Raw genomic sequence first — 23,052 nt, 5'->3', positions numbered from 1 at the left:
GTCAAAAAAATATAACGATATTTAACTCTCGAGTACAATTATTTGGACTAATAAGACTGATAATTCAATACTTGTATCTAAATAACATTCTTAAGGCTTTGAAAGTATGATAATTTATTTCAAACTGCAGTTCAGATATATATTCCAACAAAAGCGATAAAAACAGCACACAATTATGATCTAAAAAGAAAAAAAAATGAGATTAACATTGCTGTGCAGATTCTCAACCATTTTCAGTGGCTGTCTTAAGAAGCAAAGCAAAAGTAAGAACGGTTAACATTTTAATAACCTGTTTCAGCTAAAGTTATCGAAAGTTAAACCAAACTCGGAAGCAAACTAACTTAAACAATGAAGACAAAACCAATGCGATAAAAACAGACACTATTTTTCCAAAGCCTACCTGGAAATGTAATAAAACTATTAAGATGGGGGTGTCACCCAGGTATTGAAGAAGTTCCGGGTCGTTGTATCCTAGGAAGCAGTTCTTTGAAATTTGAAGTTCCCGATTTGAAGCCATCTCTACTTTGACTTGTTAAACATTTTGTGTCATTTCCTATGTCTTTAACAGTTGTTTTGTCCGTGTTTTTTTTTTCAGAACTACATTTCTGTGTGAACGGATTAAAAACTATTCCAGACTGGCGGCCATGACAGATGTGGGTTGGAAATCATAAGGAATGACTGAATACTTTGATATGTAGCAAAGAAGTTCATTGTTGATGATAGTGTTTCTTTATGGTTTATTGACTAGGACATTATTAATCTTCAGAAATACAGAGCTCTCAATGCTGTAAAATTGTTGTGAAATTCGCCGCTGAATCCATGTCCAAAAGTGCTTGTTTTACTATACAGCAAAGGAGAAATTGTACCGGGCCGACACCATAGAGTGGAATTTTTCATTAAATCAGTCAAATTAAGTATTTCACCTTAGGTAAAATTTCACAGTTCACAGTCTGTAAAAGCTTTCATTTGTCATGACCATTTGAATTTTAACATACATACAACGGGATTTTTCTTATAGTAAACAGTGTAAACATGGAAAAACTTAAATGAAGCGGGTTAATGAAATACAAAAGACTTCCATTACCAAATCATTAAATCACGCCCCCGTCTTAGCATCAAGAAAAACGGACCCCTGCTTAGCAGTTTGATAAATCCGGACTCGGAAGCTACTGAAGGCTCTTAATTTGTAATTTCTTAAAGTGTATATGTCAAGACAATACTCGTACAAATATCCGTGTCGCAAAATAGTCTTTTACGGCCTCTTAAAGGGTTTATCTACTGAATTTGCGAAAATGTCCCCCGTCTTAACATCATCAAATTTGTTCACTTCAGTTGCGCGGTTGCACTTTTAGAGAAAACAAACGGACTTAGAAACAAAAAACTTGTAGCCGAATGTCGGATTTTCATATGAAACGGCACTCATCTATGTTTCCTTTTATTTGAACAGGTTCCTGAAAAGATATTTAAGAAAATGTCATTTTTACCGAGGTATCCGCCATGTTTTTGGCACCCCAGATTAGCGAAAAAGTCACGTGGTACATGCACCCTGATGATACTTGTTACGAAGCTTTTGATTGGCTTAAATATTTGTGCAATCACTGTAAGTAATGTGCTACACCATAACTGTCATGGATGCTGCAATAAAACTTGACACAAAAGCAGATGCAAGTAGATAATCAATATTAAGTTATTAGATCACTGATAGAGAACCTCCATTTTGAAGAGTATTCAATTCCTACAATAAACCTACTTTGACAGCAATTCTTAGGGGGGCGTAGGTTCAAGCCCTGCTGGGACCAAATTTTTTTTCCCCTTATTTTCTTTTTTTCTAGTAAGTTTTTACTTCTTTCAAGACTTATTATTGATTTCTTGTACAAAAATGGAAAAAGATGAATCTTATAAGCGATTTCTTGGTGTTCAAAGTGAATTTACTACTTAAACAGAAGGGGTAGAGTTACACATCTTTAAAAATATTGAGTTACACACGGTGAAAGTTCTCTATTTTGCTTTCAGTCTTAGCTTATATATTGTGGAAGAAATTTTGGTAGGTTTTACGTCTGTCCTATTACTCCTAAGGTTATTTTTAAATGGAGTTAGCAAAATTCAAAACAGAAACACAGCATTCGACCTTATTTTTTCAATGTTGAAGTATGAATTCTGTCTCTTTAAATCCGTTTACTTGAGGCAACATAGAAAAAATGATATTGACATTTTTATTTTGTGTTTTATAGTTGTTTACAAATAAGAGGGTTGTAAAATTAAAATCTTCTAATTATGATTTCAGGTATGAAAATGTTCTAGAAGTGCCACAAGTAAGGACATCAAGGTATGGAAGAAACTCATTTAGGTTTGAGGCCGTCAGGGTGTGGAACAGTCTGCCAAATGACATGAGAACCATAGATAGGTACAAAGACTTTGTCAGACTGGTCCGCACCTGCACTGGCCCCAAATGTAAATGTGCCATGTGTCAATGAGTGTTTGCTGTATGTTTGCTTGTTGTATGCGCTGTTGTCCTGCTTGCTTTGTTTCTTGCTCTGTTTTTGTTTGCTTTGTTTTTTGTTTGCTTTTTTTTCTCTCTCTATCATGCTTTGTCTTGAGTGCATAATTTGTTTTGTGTATTTAGTTCATAGCCTTTGTTCAAACTATGTTTTCATTTTTTTTTCTCTGCTTGTTTTAAAAATGCTGCTGTCATCACATATTATGTAAAGATGACTCTCTGTGAGAAAGTTGCTGATCAGTTCTTCACAAATCTGATTTGAGGAGATATCTGTTCTTAATCTCATCTTATTTGTCACACTTTTGTGTTAGTTTTGCTAATCAGTTTTTTTATAGTTACTTTTATGGCAGATTTTAGGCCTAGGTGAAGATCAGCAGCTTTCCCACAGGTTTTACTTTTTTTTTCTGTATTATATTCTTCATGCCTCATTTTTTTTTTTTTTTAATTTCTTAAGTTGCATATTATAGTTTTAGTTTAATTTCCCTAGTATTAGTTTGCATGTGCTTTAAAAGCCTATTATTAATAATGTGCTCCTCACTTAGTTTGTCTTAGTTTAGTTAATTTCATGTAAATATGTACTGTAATTTTGTGGGTTTTTTTTATGTTTTAACTTGTTTGCTTCTTTTTTCCTCGTCTGGTGTAGCTTCAGCGCGTGTGGAGTGGCCGTACCGCTGGCATAGCCAGTCGAGGTAAAATGATATGAATGTGACCTAGGGTAGATGACAGATATGGGTGTGGTGAAGTGAATGACCCCTTTTCCCAAATCTACACTTTTCTTTCGGTAGTTTTTTGGGACACTTACTTTGATAGGGTTTTTGTTTTACACTTGCCACAATACCCATATGTCATCTACTTATTTGTAATTAACTAAATTTTCATTTTGCTTATTTATTTTGTATCCCTCTTTTCAGCATGTATGTTTAAACTGAATTTTGCTTTGAAGGGGAGTAACAAAGTCAGTAATGTATATGTACTGTTACAGAGTTACTTCCCTTGCTCTTTTATGAATGTGCGTTTTTTTTTTTTACAGCTGTTTTATTTTTTCATTTTATTTTATTATTACTATATCATTTGTTTGTCGGGAAATAGCTTTAAGCTAATGTTAATTGTTAATTTCATATCCGACGTTAAATAAAGTTTCTTGTATCTTGTACTGAACATTTAACAAGAAATGGACTAAAAATCACACCTGGCTTGAATATGATGGAGAAAAGCAACATATGCAGTACACTGACATTTTCTTCGGTCCGGCAGATTTTTAGGCATTGCTGGACCAAATGTCTGGCCATTTTTTCCAACCTTCCTGAAGTCTGATACATGGCTTTTCCAAAAAAAAAAAAAAAAATTTCCTATCTAGATCTACCTGCCCTACAGAGCTCCAGATAAGCTTTTGGTGCAATTGGGTATTTACCCATCACTTTTTGTCTGAATTGGGTATTGGAAATTTGAATTGGGTAAAAATAATATCATTACCCAGCCTTTTCAGAAGTAACTGGGTATTTGCTAAAACCAATTGGGTATTTTACGAATCTCGCACTAACAAATGAGTATTTTTGCTTACAGTATACATGGTATATATCATCAGGGATCAGCCTACAAGGCGATTTGAGCGATATCGTTGCTTTAAAGTCGGCCACTTCGCCTAATTATCGCCTCCGGGCGAAATCCAAATCGCCGAGTTTTTCAGCGAGTTATTATCTGTTTACTTAAAGTTGCAAAACTTGATGCATATTCTAGATTAAATTATCGATAAATCCATAGTCAACCCCGCCTACTCGCCTGTCAAACTTCAGCCAATCGTAGCGTTAATATCTAACGGTGTCAATCAATAATATTGTAAGCCGCCGCCATTTGGAAAATTTTCAATCGGCGTGTAAAAAGCCGATAAACTTAACGAGAACATGACTTTATGCAACAATTGTATATTATTCTTTCATTTTATTAAAGATTACTTCAAAAATTATTTCAATTACCATAATTACGGTCAATTTCTGTAAATGAAGGGCTCGGGTACTGTGGATAAAAAATGATTTCGCGGACGTCAGAACTGCCGTACAAAATATTGTAAAAAGATCGCCATTAACTACGAGTTTGGTATTATTTTCGAAAAAAATAATAAATAAATAAATTAAATGTATAAATCTGAACAAGTTGGTGCAAAAATCGGGCATTATAAAAGTACGAGAATCGAAACATTAATGAAAATTTTCACGCCGTTTTGATCGTGCACCTGTTAAATTTACGAATTTCGGACATGTAAATTTCGGATTAAAATTTAAAGGCGACTTTTTCATAGCTAAGTTTATACTTTATTTAGAAATTCATGAAAATGGTAATGCAAGAATCAATTTCCTTAAATAATTACTGTTTATAAGTTACAGCTAGACCCACAGAAAGCGGATATATACAGGCAAGAAACTGAATGCTATGCCGATTCTTCTCCTTAAATTTCTCAACTTCTCCCTAAATTCTGTGGAGGGAGAAGTCACTTCTCCCTAAAATTTTGACCTAGGCTGATCCCTGATCATTAGACAGGATTTACTAAGTACCTAAGTACTTTAATGGCGCCCTTCAATGTTTGATACAAACATGTATTTAAAACTGTAATGAATGTTCCATACTGCTGTTTTCTTTTTCACCTTTAATGCAGTCGGAGATCAGTTCATCCACAGTATCCCGAATGATGTGGTCACCGCAATATGCATTCTCCCAAAAGATGTCATCCAGTATTGGTGACACTACATCGTCACAATCAGATAACTATCATTGTTGAACAGCAAAATACCCCACTAATTTGTTTGTTTGTGCTGCAACAATGTTTTTTCTGCGACCTCTTTTACATTTTATCGGCGTAAAATTGTTTACAAAGCGTCCAAATAACACCGATCAGCCGATTGAATGGTCCTGTGATTTTTCTGATAAATTGCAACCTGTTCTGCGGTAACGTATAACCAGTCAGTTAAATCCAGCGTTAAAGTCTTGTATCCGTTCTAGTAATAAGGAAAATGCGATACGCAAGCGATATTTCATGAATTGGGTATTAGGAAATTAACTTGCGTTTCAGTACACACACTGTATGAATTCAATTGGGTTTTCTGCAATTTTAATTGCGTAAATACGCAGCTTATCTGGAGCTCAACTGCCCTATTTTTTTTTTTTTTTTGGCAATGTTACCTGAACCACACATATTTTTTTTGGCCTTACCTTCATGCCTAAACTCAGGCTAAACCACTGTATGAAGAGTAGTAAATTCAGGTTTAAAACGCACTTGCATGTATGTTGGCCATACATGTCATACGTCCCGGATTGTCCCGGAAATGACATACTCGTCCCGGTGTCCCGGACAGTGTTGAAATGTCCCGGAAAATTAAAAATACAGAAAACAAAAATAACCCCCCAAAAAACTAGTTTTTTTGGTCTATAAATTGTTCAATTTTACATTAATAAAACACAATAAACAGTCCCCGATGTCACATTGTTTATTCCTAATTATCCGGTATCAGTTTCATGCCCTCGAGCGGGACACATGTTGATTAAGCCAGCTCCAATCAACACTCATATTGAACGCGCCCCGCGATCTTTTGATGACCCAGATTAATTTACAGTCGGCTATTTTGATGACCCTGATCATGAATTGACAGAATTATGCAATCAATAACAGTTTTATGATAATTTAATATTAGGAACAATAACCGAAAATCTCGTTGTTTTTAGCACGTACGCGGTGAAGCTACATGCAGCCTTTATGGAAGAAATGGCTGAATATGGTCAATTAAACGATAATTATTTTAAAAGGTTGTAATCTTTTAAAATGTAGATCTATTGTCACACATATTCTAAATTAAAATTTTGACTATTGAATGCCTTTGCCGACCGATCCATGAAAATTTACCCAACCCGAAATATCTTATATCAATTTTATCTACAAGATTTATTTTATTCCTTTGAGGATTTCATTTTATTAATGATTAGATAAACGTTTAAGCTTTAAAATGATAGCAGAGCTACTGGCGCCGCAAAGCGGCGCCGATAGCGTCGCATTACGGTTAAACGTATGAAAAAGAAAATGAATAGAGAGATCTAACTGTGTATACTATCGAGTTGAAAATTTGTGGTACTTTTTGGAATCGGTGTTGTTCGGATTTTTTCAAGTACACTATGCACATAGTAATTAATCAGTAAAGACGTCAGTAGACGCTTACTGTTTACGGTTGACAAAAGCGTCTCGCTTACTGCTTTGAATATTGAATAAAAATCAGTGCTCCAGCTAGCTATTTACAGCAGGGCGCATCGCCCGTTCCGAAATTCGTTCCGCCCTGTTGCCCCGCCAGGCACCCTGCCCGTTTTACAACCATTCATTTCTTTTTTTTTAGCCAAACTTCCCTTTTTTGCCTCAGTGATTATAATACACTGCTTTACTGCCCCCTTTTTATCGAGTGATACACGCCGGGGGGCATTGACATAATTGGCAAACAATTAAACAATTACCTGCTGTAATCGTGCCCGAGGCAGACCATGATATTTTAGACTGCTCCACTAGCATTAAAATCATTGAACCTTAGTGTTAAAACAGTTTGCAAACCAGTCTGAAATCATTATCATTTCGCGCCACCTGTCAAAGTGTACTTTCGTTTTCGGTAATATAGTCGTAAATACCCCTTTATACACAACTGAAACTTAAGTCCAGACAACAGACATTTATATGTAATTAATAAAAATCGATCACAATCAAATTTAAATAGGAAAATATTTTGATTTTATCGTTTTACAAGTTTTTGAAATCGAAAGTAAGTTGTCGTCTGCTATGTGAAATTGCCGATTTTTCATGAAGATTTCTTTGAAATTAGTTTACTAAGATGTAATGACAGGGTACACTTTAATGTCAGATACTGTGAAATGCTGTTAAACTGTCTTTGCATCATAATATTTTTTCAAAAATGTTGTTTAAACTGGACATTCGACGACTTTTAGAAAAAAGTGTAACCATATCCGGATATAAAATTTTGGATACCCGGAATATGTCTATTACAAGTGCTAAACTTGCTTTTAGACTGTTGTAAGTTAAAAACTTTGCCCGATTTCATTTATTTAAGTGGAAGTTTAAACTTTATTTTCTGTATATAATATGTTACAGGTATAAATTTATAAATATCAAGTAGCCTTGAGAAGATGTGTACTGAAATTGTAACAAGTAAAATAGGCCTAAACACATAGACATTGTTATTCAGTATGCAATTACAAAGAAATGTTACAAGTTGAAAATCAATGCCAAGTAAAATACAAACAGCAGAATTTTTAGTTAATAAATAGGTGCATTAGAGATGACAGACATAGCCTATTAAAAGACCATACCTAAAGTGTGCCAAAAAACATGCCTAAATTATGCCAAATTCCATGCCTAAAGTATGTTAAAATGCACTGTATGCATGGACCAGTTATATTTTTTTCCCGGGGGAGCACGGTCCCGGACCGACCACCACCCCAGAAGTGCCCTTTTCAGTGCCAGCACCCTGCCCTTTTTTAATCCTAGCTGGAGCACTGAAAATGCAAATGAGCGTTTGATAATAAGAAATAAATGCTAAATACATTTTCTACGAAGAAAAAAAGAAATAAAACAAAATATTTTCATTTTGAAACGACTTTCGTCACGCTGCCATTACTGAACTTAGTTATATATACTTATGTTTGTCTCATGACGTCATAACTCCACAATGGTGTAGTGGTTAGCGAGTTCGCGTTGTAATCCAGAGGTCGTGAGTTCGAATCTCACCTGGCCCAGATCGTTTTTTAATTTTTATTTTTTATTTCATTTTTTTGTATTATTATGAGTTTTGAAAATATTGTATAACTAAAGTCTATTGTAATTAAATTTGGAATTGGAACATTAACTTTTTACATTACTGTAAGTCCTCATTGCCCAACATTCACACGCAAAGACACAGAATTCCTTTGGCTATTGGCCTAATGAGATTCTGTTAGGTTTGAAATTTTCAAAGTTCAAGCTTTTCAATTTGAAGCAGTTATCATTTTGTGACTGGTTTCCAGTATGATAATAAGTTATGTAAAATTGTTGATGCAGTGCGTTTTAAAAAGAATAACAGAAATTATTCAAATACGTTTTTTTTCTTTATCTTGGTGCAGATGTTAATCTATACCAAACTTTCTTTTGATTATATACAGAATATTTGTAGAGTTTTCACATGTCGAGAATTAATCTTGATGCAGTCTAAAACATGCCTACAGAAATCATGAATTATCATTAATAATTTTAATAGATCTGAAGAACATAAACTTCCTAAACGAATCCATAATTCCAGATAATTCCAGCACCACTCCTTTGATTTTTAACGGGCACTGGTGATTTTTCATGGGAGCTCTGCCTTTTAGGTAGCACCTACTTTCATATTACCAAATAAGTTGGATTCTAAATCACGATGACCAGGTTAATTCTTCGCAAGTCTCCTAAGTCTGTTCACCTCGGGCACGCAACCAATTCACGTGCCGAACTATAGACGTGAATTACCCTATTTACCTCCCTTAGAAAGCTAGACGACATTTGCAGCAAATTATTCCTAAGCGAGTGAACAATGGTTATCTCCGGAAACTACATGTAATTTTATGATATTTATGCATGAAACAGACGCATACTAATGTCACGGTGTATGTCCCGGACAAAGGGTAAAAATCCCGGAAATTTGAACTCAGAATCCCGGAAATGTCCTGAAAAATTATGGCATGTATGATGTTGGCATACTGCCTGCTTGAAAGATTCCCGTCGAATATGCATCGCCTTATTTCGTACAATAAAGAACTCACCACAACAGACAACATTCATACATATTTCATGCCTACATGGGGGCAGCCATTTTTAGACTGAGAATAGACGTAGTAATCTAGATCAGTCGAACGCACACTACGAAAGACATTTAAAATGCTTCCTTATAACCAGGAGAAATTTGATAATGATACCCAGTCTAGATGGATTGTCTCATTTAAACCAAGGGGGTGGAAGAGCTTTATCAATGATTTGATAGGGAACCGCATATCGCCCTTTGATAGTGCTCTTACTAGTATTATCTCATATTGAAAATAGTAGTTATGTATTTCATTTACTTTATTTCCAAGCCATAGTTTTGTAGTAGTAATATGCTATATTTCATAATTTACCCACATGTATTAAAAGGTTTATTCCGTATTTTCCGCGAGAATCGTGCAAAGTGGGCGGAGATGACAGGTGCGACAAAGGTGTCAATGTGATATGTTTCATTAGTTAATCGATTGTTATCAGATACTGTCATTATCAGAACGACTAGATATAGTATTTGTGAAGCAGTTCTACATATTGTACAGTTCATCATGCGTTTTTTTAAGTTACAGTTTAGTGATTAGAAGTCAAATTGATAATTTTCATCGTCTGCAAGTGCAAGGAACAGAATTACACAGGTGTGTCATGTTTTATAATGTTAGTGTTACCTGAACACAGAAAGTTCATTAGCGGTTTATTGCAGAAATTTATAGGAAACAGAGACAGTGTGATTCGATCTGAGCAGTGCTATGAGTGATTAATGATTATTATAACGGGGATAGTTGATGTTGTGTTTACAAAACATGGAGGATTCAAGTTCTTCCAGTTCATACAGTTTCAGTGATATTTCAATGGACACAGAGAATAGTACTTTATGCATGTGTACAAAAATTACATACAATCAAAGCCACCCCATTTCACCAGTGGTTACCCCAGATACCTCACCAGAACACAGAAAATGTCACCGGATTCTGGACAGGTCACACTCTGATCCAGCTATCCGACTTTCAGACAGAGAAGACCAGGAGGAGAGTCCAGGGCTTGAACCTAATTGTGATCTCTTTGGAATACAACTTGAGGTATATATGAAATCTATTATTGTCTTCTCTTCTATGATAATAGATCTATACAGTAATAATAATTAATGAATTTTTTTTTTTTTATCTTTTATTGTCAAAATTGTTATTAACATGTCAAAACAGGACTAATTTTCAGTTTGAATCTTCTTAATTTAAATGTAAAGTAGTTAATAATTCATGTTCAAAATAAAGGAAATATATCTTTATATGTTAATTATATGTAATTATACCCTCTATATCGTTATAGTAAAAAAAATCTCTCTCTCAGTATTTTTGGCCTTGACCAAAGGTAGTTCTTTATACAAGTTACAAGACACTGATCAAATATAATTTTGTGCATTTTCCAAAGTTCAAATTGCAAGGTTAATTACAATTTCATGGCCTGCAGTTCAACTTCAGCATTTTAAGTGGTCATTATATTACCATTACAACTGACAGCATTTAAATTCATATATTGATGGGTTGTATCTGGAGACAGCATGAATTTTTGCTTGTTTATAAATTCACTGCACCAATTGTGCCGGCTAGGTCATTTTTAGCTTGACTTAAAAGTATATAGAGAGCTAACCTTCATGCCCATACATATTTTTTTAGTCTAATTAAGGGATTCTACGTATCCTGTTTGGTATTTTTTTTTTTTTTAAAGATTGTAGAACCCCCACCATCCTCATTGTTTTGGCACTTGTATTGTTTATATATTAATGTACTTACTTCCATGAGTCAAATTAAAGTAATATAAATGGTATATATTTGTTAGCCAGAAAAGGTTGCAAAATATGTAATCTAAATATTGTGCTTATGGCTTGATAAACACCCTGGGCTGAAAGGTTGTGACAGAGAATATAATGAAATAGTTTTTAACAAGTGTTTTTAATTAATTTCTGTTAAAAACCTTTATTTTATGCTTTATGCACATAGAAATTAATTAGCACAAAGTGTACTTAGGGGAAAGGTTTGTTTTAATGTTTCTTAACCCTTACCCTGCTAAATTAATAATTTCTATTATGAACTTGCCCATTTTTCAATTTGGACAGTACCATTAACTGTTTATAGGGGTGCTTACCAAAAAGATACTGAGTGAATGGCGAACAATGCAGACCATAATCAGATTGCACGGATGTGCAAGCTGGCCTTGGTCTGCACTGGTCGCAAAGGCAGAATCACTTGCCGCCAGCGGACTAAGGGTTAAGTAGTGATTAGCATGATTAAGCCAGTGTGTATGATTTATATATATAAAATATCAAAATCATAGAAAAAAAAACTCAGAAGTCTACTGCTGTTATTTATTGGCAATTTAACATATCATATAAACACCTAAGTTTCTAAGACAATATTAAATATATTTTGTTTTTGCTTTGCCAAATATGCATAAATAATGACAAAGATATAGATGTTTGCAGTTCTCAGTGTACTGATGTTTGCCTTCAACAGTTTGAACTAGAAAATGCTTTTGTAAAAAAGCGCATGTCTCCCCCAATGCAAAGTCCTATAGGCAAGAAGTCAATAGGGGTCAGGATCGAAAGTCAAAGAGACACTGATGGTTGGCTGCAATAGGGATCATCTACTTGGCATGTCCAGTCATCCCGCTAAATTTCAACACTCTTGACCTAGTGGTTCTCAAGTCACTGTTCAGGCTCCTGTGACCTTGACCTTTGATCAAGTGACCTCAAAATAAATAGGGGTCATCTACTCTGCATGTCCAATCATCCTATTAAGTTTCAACATTGTAGGTCAAGTGGTTCTCAAGTTATTTCCAAAAAATGATTTTACATGAACAGGCCACTGTGACCTTGACCTTTAACAGACTGACCCCAAAATCAATAGGGGTCATCTACTCTGCATGTTCAATCATCCTATGAAGTTTCAACATTCTGGGTCAAGTGGTTCTCAAGTTATTGATCGGAACTGGTTATCAATGTTCAGGCCCCTGTGACCTTGACCTTTAATGGAGTGACCCCAAAAACAATAGGGGTCATTAACTCTGCATGAACAATCATCCTATGAAGTTTCAACATTCTGGGTCGAGAGGTTCTCAAGTTATTGATTGGAAATGGTTTTCCATGTTCAGGCCCCTGTGGCCTTGACCTTTAACAGAGTGACCCTAAAATCGTTAGGGGTCATCTACTCTGCATGACCAATCATCCTATGAAGTTTCATCATTCTGGGTCAAGTGGTTCTCAAGTTACTGACCGGAAATGGTTTTCAATGTTCGGGGCCCTGTGACCTTGACCTTTCACAGAGTGACCCCAAAATCGTTAGGGGTCATCTACTCTGCATGACCAATCATTCTATATAGTTTCAACATTCTGGGTCAAGTGGTTCTCAAGTTATTGACCGGAAATGGTTTTCAATGTTCAGGCCCGTGACCTTGACCTTTAATGGAGTGACTTCAAAATCGATAGGGGTCATCTACTTTGCATGTACAATCATCCTATGAAGTTTCAACATTCTGGGTCAAGTGGTTGTCTAGTTATTGATCGGATATGGTTTTCCATGTTCAGGCCCCTGTGACCTTGACCTTTGACGGAGTGACCCCAAAATCAATAGGGGTCATCTACTCTTCATGACCAATCATCCTATGAAGTTTCAACATTCGGGGTAAAGTGGTTCTCTAGTTATTGATCGGAAATGGTTTTCAATGTTCAGGCCCCTGTGACAAAATCAATAGGGGCATCTACTCTTCATGATCAATCATCCTATGAAGTTTCAACATTCTGGGTCAAGTGGTTGTCTAGTTATTGATCGGAAATGGTTTTCAATGTTCAGGCCCCTGTGACCTTGACCTTTGACGGAGTGACCCCAAAATCAATAGGGGTCATCTACTCTTCATGACCAATCATCCTATGAAGTTTCAACATTCTGGGTCAAGTGGTTCTCTAGTTATTGATCGGAAATGGTTTTCAATGTTCAGGCCCCTGTGACCTTGACCTTTGATGGAGTGACCCCAAAAACAATAGGGGTCGTCTACTCCAGCAGCCCTACAACCCTATGAAGTTTGAAGGTTCTAGGTGAAATGGTTCTCCAGTTATTGCTCGGAAATGAAGTGTGACGTACGGACGGACGGACGGAAGGACGGACGGACGGACAGGGCAAAAACAATATGTCTTCTGGGGGAGACATAATTAAAGAATACCTAAGGTACATAATTTATTTAGCAATGACTTTAACAGGTTACTTGGAAATTATTACCATTTTATGATGGCTGACTAATGAAGATGATATGATAGTTGTTTCGATTATTAATGCATTAAACACTATCATTTGGTTGTCACTTGAACAAGTACAAGTAATTGCTTTGTCTTCACCTGTCAAATCATAGCAAGATTTATTATTTCAGTAATTATGCTCTTTTCATACACATGTATTGCCTAGGGGTTTCTGTAGCATTTGAGCACAGTTCATATCATGTTCAGGCTTCTTATAAGTACAGTTGATCCAAAGAAAGCCATACCGGTATGTAAGATGGCTTTTTTCTTCAGCAAGGGCCATTAGTAGGCTTCTTATCCTCAGAAAATGTCTTTAAAATCATCCCATTTTTTCACATGAGAAATTTCACCCCCATTTGCCCTAGTACCCAGCACTTTTCTACCCAAAATAACAAGCCCAGGGCCCTTTCCTTTTAATGCAAGAAAAACCCTGGGGTTAAAGTTATAGGTTAAAGTTGGAGCAAGTTGGTTGCGGATGGCAACCCTATCAAAACTTTTCCTGAAAAACAATTCAACAATTAAAAAACAAAAACATTCTTTCCACTGTAATAGAATACTGCATTAAAAATGATATAAGTCAGATCTGTTCTTGAAAATATGCTTATTCTTACTTCACCTGATTGGCTTGTTTATTATGTATTATTTTTAGCCAGACTATACGAAGTATATGGAGAGTTATCCTACTTGCGTCGGCGTCCTTCCACGTCCACACCTTGGTTAAAGTTTTGATGCACTTTCTCTTTTTTCTCTTTACCTCTTTAATTACTTGATGGATTTGCTTCAAACTTATAATAGTTATTCCTCATCATCACCTACATCATCTGGCACAAGGGCCATAACTCTTGCACCAATATTTTATGAATTATCCACCTTTTTACTTTGAATTTCAAGTTTTAGTTTTGGTGCACTTTCATTCTATCTCAGTTGTTACTAAATGGATTTGATTCAAACGTAAAATAGTTGTTCCGCATCATCATCCACATCATATGACACAAGGTCTATAACTCTGGCACCAATTTGTCATGAATCATGCCCACTTTTTACTTAGAATTTTAGGTAAATTTTGATGCATTTTCACTATATATCTCTTTTATTACAGAAGGGATTTGATTCACAATTGTTTGACAACATCAACACCTTCATCATATGACACAAAGGTCATAACTCTAGCACTCACATTTCATGAATTATGCCACTTTTTTACATAAAATGTCAAGTTAAAGTTTTGATGCACTTTCACTCTTTAGCTGTTTTTACTAAACGGATTTGATTCAAACTTAAAATAGTTGTAGTATATCATCACCCACATCATATGAAACAGGGGCCATAACTCTGGCACCAATATTTAGTGAATTATATCCATTTTTACTTAGAATTTCAGGTTAATGTTGGTGCACTTTCACTTTGTCTTTGTTATTACTTATTGAATATGATTCAGACTTAAAATTGTTCTTCCACATTGTCATCCTCATCATATGACGCAAGGTCCATAATTCTGGCACAAATAGTTAGTGACTTATGTCCCCCTTTTTACTTAGAATTTCAGTTTAATTTTGGTGCTTTTTTTACTGTTTTTCTGTTATTACCAAATGGATTTTATTCACACTTAAAATGGTTGTTCCATATGGCCATTTGCATCTTTATGTCACAATGTTCGTGATGCTGACACCAAAATGCTATTTTTACTAGAATTTCAGGTTCAAGTTGTGATGCACTTCTGCTCTATCTCACTTATTTGATTCAGACTTCAAATAGTTGCTCCACATTATTATTAGCCACATGATATGACACAATCATTGTCATGGTGCATTACATTTGCAGAAATTTTCCATGAATTATGTCCCTTTTATACTTATAAATTTAATATTTTGATACACTTCTTTATCTCTGTTATTACTAAATACATTTGATACTATGTGATGTGCCCAGTTTCACTATCCAGCATCGGAATATTCGAGCACGCTGTCTCCTGTGACAGCTCTCATTCAGTGAAAGGAACAACATAATTATCTCTCAGGTCTAAGGTTTTTGTCTGAACAGGGTATGGGAGCAGATCCCCACCCCTACCCCAACTGTAAGGAGTAGGGAGAGGGGTAACAGTCTCTCCCGACATTAATGGCTGACAAGAACTTCATTTATACAGGAAAAAAGTAAGACTGTGACTCAGTGCAGACCTGGAGCACCTGTATAAATTACACCAGTATATACCGGATTCAAGCAATTTGAACGAAAAGTATCTTAAATGTATATATTTTGTAAACATGGTAATACTAACCTATAACCTTTAGTCAGTATATTATACATATTATACACTAAATGCTAGCGGACATGCAATAAGTTGCGTATTTTTGCCGTGCTCTCCAATTGGAAAAAGTAAAACTTCCCCACCCCCTATACTATTGTATTGTGTTGACCTAATTCTTTCATACTTCTGCTACAGGATTAGTTCCTAAATGTCTTGATAGCATCATTTTCATTTACCTGTCAGTAGAAAATTAGAAATGAAAAAGTAATTCATGTGCTTTTGATGATTGGGAGACATCTTATTTTCATCTGCAAAATTCATGAGGTGTAATGAATATGCCAATAGAGCGTTTGATTTCAGTTTGATTTTATAGCTGTGTGACTTCCCAGTAGCTTTATTCCTTCTGCCTTGCACCAGTAGATTAATTAGATCTGAATTTCAATTACTGAAAAATAGAACAGATATTAAGCTTAGGATTGGTATGAAAAGGAACAGAACCAAATCATGAATGAAAATTGGAAAGCAATTAAAACCTGTTTATTATGCTGCTGAAAAATTGTTATTTTATTGATGTACATGTATGCTTAATAATGTCAGGAAAAGGACTTCAGAAAGGAGACACACTTCCATACATCTTTATGCATAAATAATATTCTAGCTCTGAAAATAATAATTAAGTAAGTTTTTGTTAATTTAATCACTTTTGTATTAGTCCACCATATGCAAGTTTTAACAGACTGCCATTTGAAATTAAATCTAAGAAAAACAACTAGTTCATGAAATCGACACAATTCATCTATAAAAAAAAAAATGTTTGTTTCCGGTATCCCGACCTACCCTAATTTTTTGGTTTTATGGCCTTGGGCCATTATTTTTTTATTTTTTGGTTTACGAACCGCCAGGATGACACATGGTCGTAGGAGGAGGGAAAAAAAATAAAATTAAAAAACAGAATCAGAATTTTTTTTTTTCCGTAGGATGGACCTTTGAAAGGAATATGGGTAAATTCTACATAACATCACACAGACTGCATGTTATAATCTTCTTTCCCACTTTTGATGCTTTTTCCTGCAAATATACCTGTGACCTTGGTTATATTTGATTAAAATGAGCCTTGGGGCTTGTCATAGCAGCTTGAGAAAAAAAATTGTCTTCGTATTTCTGTGAAATTACATTAATATACAGCTGGGCAGGTAGCTGTATCATTTTTCTTGAAAGGACTGTACTATACATAAAAACTGCACATATTCTCACAAACTAAATGATTGGAGACATAGAAGTCATATGTTGAACACTGACTGAAATTAATACCTTCTGTTAAAACAACAGATGGAAGAATCTAATATTCCCCACATTTGAACAACACTGTCACCATGGATATATGATTTTACACTCAGCAGCTTTCAAGCATCTTGGCTGTTTATGGACCCAGTCTGAAACTTAGGGGTACAGCATACACTGCACTGTGCCTAATAAGCAATTATCTTTTTAAGCGTTAGGAATAGGAAGTGTCTAGCCATCTGGTAAACAGACACCTAGCCTATGTCTGTTAACTGGAAGCCTTGCCTTTCCTCATATGGTTTTCTTGGTATTTGTTAATTTATTTTATGAATAGGCCTAATGTAACACAACAGTTCATCTTTGCAATGATCTTTGAAAATTCTGTCAGTCAGTATTTGTCTTGCCACATCTACTGCACAGCTACATTGCAAAAGACAGTAAATTACATCTATAATCAACATTAATCTGATGTTAATATAGCCTAACGTACAATAATTTCATTAAAAATACCTAATTCATAACTTATAAATACTTATAAACAAAATAGGTTACTGGACGCCAAAAAGCTGTACAGGCTAGACGTTTGCTTACCGGGACTTACAATTACACAGTTTTAATGTCCCCTGTACCAGTTTATATCACCAAACAAAAGTACTGTCATCATTGTGTATTTAAATGATATTTTTCGGGGGAAAATGCTTTCAAGTTCGCGTAATAAGCGATGCATAGAATCACCGTAATAAGCATTGCGCTATTGAAACGACAGTTACCATAAACGTAGTTGTATACTAAATACAGACTGCCTATCACCGACAATTGGCCATTTTTTTTTCAGGAAAGCACTACGTCGCAACTTTGAATGTTCTTGCATTTTCATTAAAATTACTTCAAAACTTTGGAAATAATACAGCCTGGGCGCAGCCATTTTTAAACGTTTCGTAAATTGCGTAACAGGCATGTTGATTGGGCGCAGTATATATCGGAAATTTTAATTGGACGTTTACGTCATGCATAAGATATGAAGTTTAAAAATAGAATTATAGAAATTAAGATAAGATAAGATAAGATAAGATAATTTTATTTTAAGTCGGCAAGACAGAGAAACAATACAACATAAGCGACAGGCGCTTTTTAACCGACTATATATAACAAAGATAAGCAGTTAAAACATATAGTAAGCAAGCTGTAAAATAAGAGATAGGATTATACAAAATTACATGTAGCAGTACAACATGAAGATTAAACCTGTGAGAGACCTGCTGCTCTTGACCAAAAGCCTAAGAACTACCTAAGATAAACATGAAGTAAAAGACTGAGAGGCAAAACTGGCGCAAAAAGCTGAAAAAAAAAAAAATATGCTAAACGAGAATATCACCTCAGATCAGATCTGAAATGAACTGAGCAGCAGCTCCTTCACAGTAGCACATAAAACATAGCATGAAAATAAGATGTAATAGTAACAATAGCACATAGAGAACATAAAAAGCATGCACATTATTACATAAAAATAATATAAAGACAGGTGTGCAATTAAAGCAACAAACAAAGAAACTAGCTAAAGCAGCTAAACATGGAGAACAAGGCATAGATATAAGTCGACTACACAAGGAAACAAGGTATACAAAAAGTAGCTAAAGCATGCAAAGCAAGACAAGTATTGACAACACAATGCAAAAAGCACAGCAAGTAACTAAAGCAACTAAGCACGGATAAGAAAGCATAAAACTATGTCAACTACACAAAAGAAGCAAAGTACACATACTACATTGTAGCAAACTATGAGGGACAAGGCATACAACAAAAACAGCTAAACAAAACAAAAACTATCTGGTTGGGTATAATGAAAAGAGATGCCGTCCGGTCCTGCGGAAAAAACTACTAAGTATGTTTACACATTGAACATTTGCAGTCTTGACCATTCCAGTGTGAAATTAAGCTTTTAAATTGATTAAAACTAGATGTTTTCCTAAAATTTTCTGGGAGCGAGTTCCACAGAACCGGAGCGGCATATCTGAAGCTTTGTTTACTATACCTAGTTGTTGTTACCCGGGGAACTTCTAGTAGGTTGGAATACCTAAAATTGTAACCAGCATCATGAGCATGAATTAAATCATTTAGAACAGATGGAGCGATGTTGTTGAGAATTTTAAATGTTTCTATGGCCATTGATCTAGTTCTTCTGATATATAAGCTAGGAAGGTTTGCTTTACTAAGTAGCTGTTCATATGTACTTACATAATCTTCATAAACAAAACGAAGAGCTCTTTCTTGTATTTTTTCAATCTTATTTGTACTTTTACTGGAACAGAAATGCCATGTCAGAGGACAGAAGCTGAAGTTAGATAAAATAAAGGAATGAAAAATAGTTAACCTACTTAGTTTACATAGATTTCTGCCTATTCTTTTCAAAATGTTTAGTTGTTGTGCTGCCTTACTGCAAATAGTACTAATATGATTTTCGAAATTGAGAGAAAAATCTAAGTTTACTCCTAATAGTTTGACTACATCATCACATTCAATATTGGCATTTTTAATACTGAGCTTAGGCTTCCTAGAGTGTGTTTTATTTCCAATAGCTATAGCTTGAAACTTATCGGGGTTAGCCTGCATACAATTAATAGAGAACCAGTTTATAAGAACATTGCTTTCATTTTGAAGGACTGTAATTAAAGAGTCGAAATTTGATGAACTAAAAGAAAGGGTGTTGTCATCTGCATAATTATATAAAGATCCTTGTTCAGTAAAATAAAATATGTCATTTAAAAAGATATTAAAAAGTAGAGGTCCAAGGATCGAGCCCTGAGGCACCCCTTTAACTATCTCAGCCCAGCCACTAGTAGTATTTCCTATTTTGATCTGTTGTTTTCTATTTGAGAGGTAAGATGTTAATAAGTTAACAGAGTTTTCAGACAAGCCATATGATTTAAGTTTACATAGTAAAATATTATGGGGGAGACAGTCAAAGGCCTTAGAGAGGTCCATAAGAACAGCAGCTACAAACTTATTAGAATCTAATGCAGATTTCCAGTCTTCAACTAGTTTTAGAAGGGTGGTCTGACAGCCATGGCCTTTTCTAAAAGCACACAAAAATTTGTTAAATATTGGTTCAAAATACTCTGATAATTGCTCAGCCAAAACTTTTTCGAATATTTTTGAAGGTGCAGGTAAAATGCTGACAGGCCTGTAGTTGGATTTTAGAAGGGGATCATTTTTCTTAAAGATTGGAGTAACTTGAGCTTGCTTTAGTCGGTCTGGGAAAACACCACTGTCAATAGAGCTATTTATAAAATTTGTATAAAATGGAACCAGTGATTGTGAGCCTAGTTTTAGTAATTTTATTGAAATTTTGTCAACACCTGTGGCTTTCTTTGCATTAAAATTCCTAATGTTGATTTGACTCGTTCGCCGTGACGGATATTCGAAGAACGAGACTTTTTTTTCTTTTTGGAATACGCGATGCATTTTTTCTTCTGCAAGCTTTCATGTCATAGCGGAGGAAATAAAAAAATCACGTTTTTTCAATTTTATTTTTTTTCTGAAAACACGTTTTTTTGAGCGGCGGTTCCGTAAACCGATAGATCAAAAATAAAAGGCCCTAACGAAAATTCATCTGTGATATTTTGGTGCTAAGACTACCCGCTAGATTGAGATAAAGATACATGTAAGTTGCAGATTCTGTAAATGTTACTTTTTACCTCGATTATTTGAAATTTTTTTAAAAGTAGAGCTTTTGTAATCACCCTTTCATCAGTGTCCATGTTCGCATCACAAAAGCTTAAAGTTTTGCATGTAAGCAGGTTTCTCAGAAACTACTGAGCCAAATTCTTTCAAACTTCACACATTTGTTTGCATCATGAGGTGACCTCCCAGGACAAGTTACATAACTCTAGCTTTTATTAGCTCCATTGTTCGAAGAAAAGTCAGAGCTATTCTACTCACCCTGGCGTTGGCATCCTGGTCACACCTTTAAAATTTTGCATGCAAGTACATATGGCTATCATTTAAAGGCAGATAGCTTTTAAACTTTTTTTTTAAGTCAATTACTGACCTCATTGGGTCAAGTCCCATAACCCGGACATGTATTTTGACTAAATTATACCCCCTTTTGGACTTAGAAAATCTTGGTTAGAGTTTTGCATGCAAGTTACTACTTCCAAAACTAATGCAAATATTGATTTGAAACTTCACAGGTATAAAACTATGTAATAGTATCCAGTCCCTGAACTCTGACATGTATTTTGGCTAAATTATGCCCCCTTTTGGACTTAGAAAATCCTGGTTCAAGTTTTGCAAACTTTAGCTTGTAAACTTCACAAATGTCTTCGGCATAAAGAACAAGTGATATAAATCTAGCTTTTATTTTGTCAAAATTATGCCCCTTTTTGCATGGTTCTCAGAAATTACTAAGCCAACTTCTTTTACACTTCACACATGTCTTCGTATGCTTGAGCCTCACAGGGCAAGTTACATAACTCTGGCTTTTATTTTGTTAAAATTATGCCCCTTTTTAACACAGAATTTTTTTTAGAGTTTTGCATTTTAACATGTTTTATGGAATTACTTGACCAAATGTTTTCAGATTCTCACCTTATCTTTGGCATCATGAGTTGACCTCATGAGACAAATTACATAACTCAAGCTTTTATTTTGTCAAAATTGTGCCTCTTTTTATCACAGACATTTTGCTTAAGTATTCATAGCATAGGTGGAGCTATTGGACTCGCCCATGCGTCCACATCCGTGTCCGCGTCCCGATTTGGTTACGATTTTGTATGTTAAAGCTGGTATCTCAGTAACCACTTGCGGGAATGGATTGAAACTTCACACACGTATTCACTGTGATAAACTGACTTACATTGCACAGGTTCCATAACTCCATTTTACTTTTTTTACAAAATTATGCCCCTTTTCTAACAGAAATTTTTGGTTAAGTTGAAACTTCACACACTTGTTCACTGTCATGTCTGAAACATCACAAATACCAGGCATTGAAATAGTCAGCACACTGTCTCCTCTGACAGCTCCTCTTTACATGGGAAGGGGATTTGGCCTATTATTTGTGGGTGGGGAATAGCTTGGTTTTGGGGTATTAAAGAGGAATAAAGTTTCCTTTTAAAAGGAAAGGCTTGCCTGGTTTTGCAATCTAGAAACTATGTCAAAGACTGCAAGTATAGCAGCTTATGAAAAAAAAAGTTCACATTAAACCGTCCACTTGTTCTATTAATAGTCTAAATGAGGGTTTTCCTTTAATTGTTACTATTTAAATCTGACAAAACTGAAAGTAGTCGACTTCTCTGTCTTTTTCGCAAATATGACTAAGTGGTAAAAACATGCACAGAAGCAGTCTAAAACTAGATAACCCTGTAAACACTTATGGATTTGGCCACAACACAAATGCAGAAACTGACGGAATTTTCCTCTCAGATACCCATTTGGCAGATTACATTATTTCAGGGGTGTACTAACTATGATCGGTATAAATGTCCATAAATTCTTTACAATAGTAATTAAAATAACTGAAATATGTAAAGACAGAAATTAAACAATCTTCATTTTCAATAAATCTTGATATATGTAATTGATTTACATTTTGTTATCATGAAACACCCTCGAATTTAAAAACAATAGAGTCGTCATAAAATGCAAACACCCATTGGACAGAAGCATAGGTGTAACCAATCGGTAGACTCCTTACATCCTGCCGCTTGGATATATTCTGCTTCCCTGCTTCTTGTAAGAGACACGATTACATATTGGGAGGCAAAATAACCGAAAACAATATATAGGCTTGAAGCTGGAGCTCCAAGCCAATAAAAATCCTGATGTATATTTAAGTGGAAAACTGTATGATTTGAAAAAAATTATCTGAGAGGAAGAAGCTTGCAAAAGGTCCCTATAGAAGAAAAAAATCCACAGTTTCATTATGTGCAGCTTCTTTG

At 35.0% G+C, this 23,052-nt stretch overlaps 2 protein-coding genes across 3 annotated transcripts in view; one reads left to right on the top strand and one right to left on the bottom strand.

Moving 5' to 3' along the window:
• Positions 1–9,389, bottom strand: part of LOC123563964 (DNA polymerase subunit gamma-2, mitochondrial-like) — a 72,295-nt gene extending 62,906 nt beyond the window's left edge. The window contains exon 1 of one of the 2 annotated variants that reach the window (XR_008369807.1): positions 9,314–9,389. Coding sequence is in view for 1 of the 2 variants with exons in the window: in XM_045357163.2 (XP_045213098.2) it covers positions 9,314–9,332 (19 nt within the window). In the remaining variant the exon portion in view is untranslated. The remainder of the gene's footprint in view (positions 1–9,313) is intronic. The other variant, XM_045357163.2, reaches the window with a different exon arrangement.
• Positions 9,390–9,640: 251 nt separating this feature from the next.
• Positions 9,641–23,052, top strand: part of LOC128546125 (uncharacterized) — a 31,702-nt gene continuing 18,290 nt past the window's right edge. Inside the window, exon 1 of the mRNA XM_053525883.1 lies at positions 9,641–10,381. Coding sequence (XP_053381858.1) covers positions 10,088–10,381 — 294 coding nt within the window. The 5' untranslated portion in view covers positions 9,641–10,087. The remainder of the gene's footprint in view (positions 10,382–23,052) is intronic.

This window comes from Mercenaria mercenaria, chromosome 2 (assembly GCF_021730395.1).
Source record: "Mercenaria mercenaria strain notata chromosome 2, MADL_Memer_1, whole genome shotgun sequence".
Classification (NCBI taxonomy): Eukaryota; Metazoa; Mollusca; class Bivalvia; order Venerida; family Veneridae; genus Mercenaria; species Mercenaria mercenaria.
This window is presented reverse-complemented; position numbering and strand designations above follow the sequence as displayed.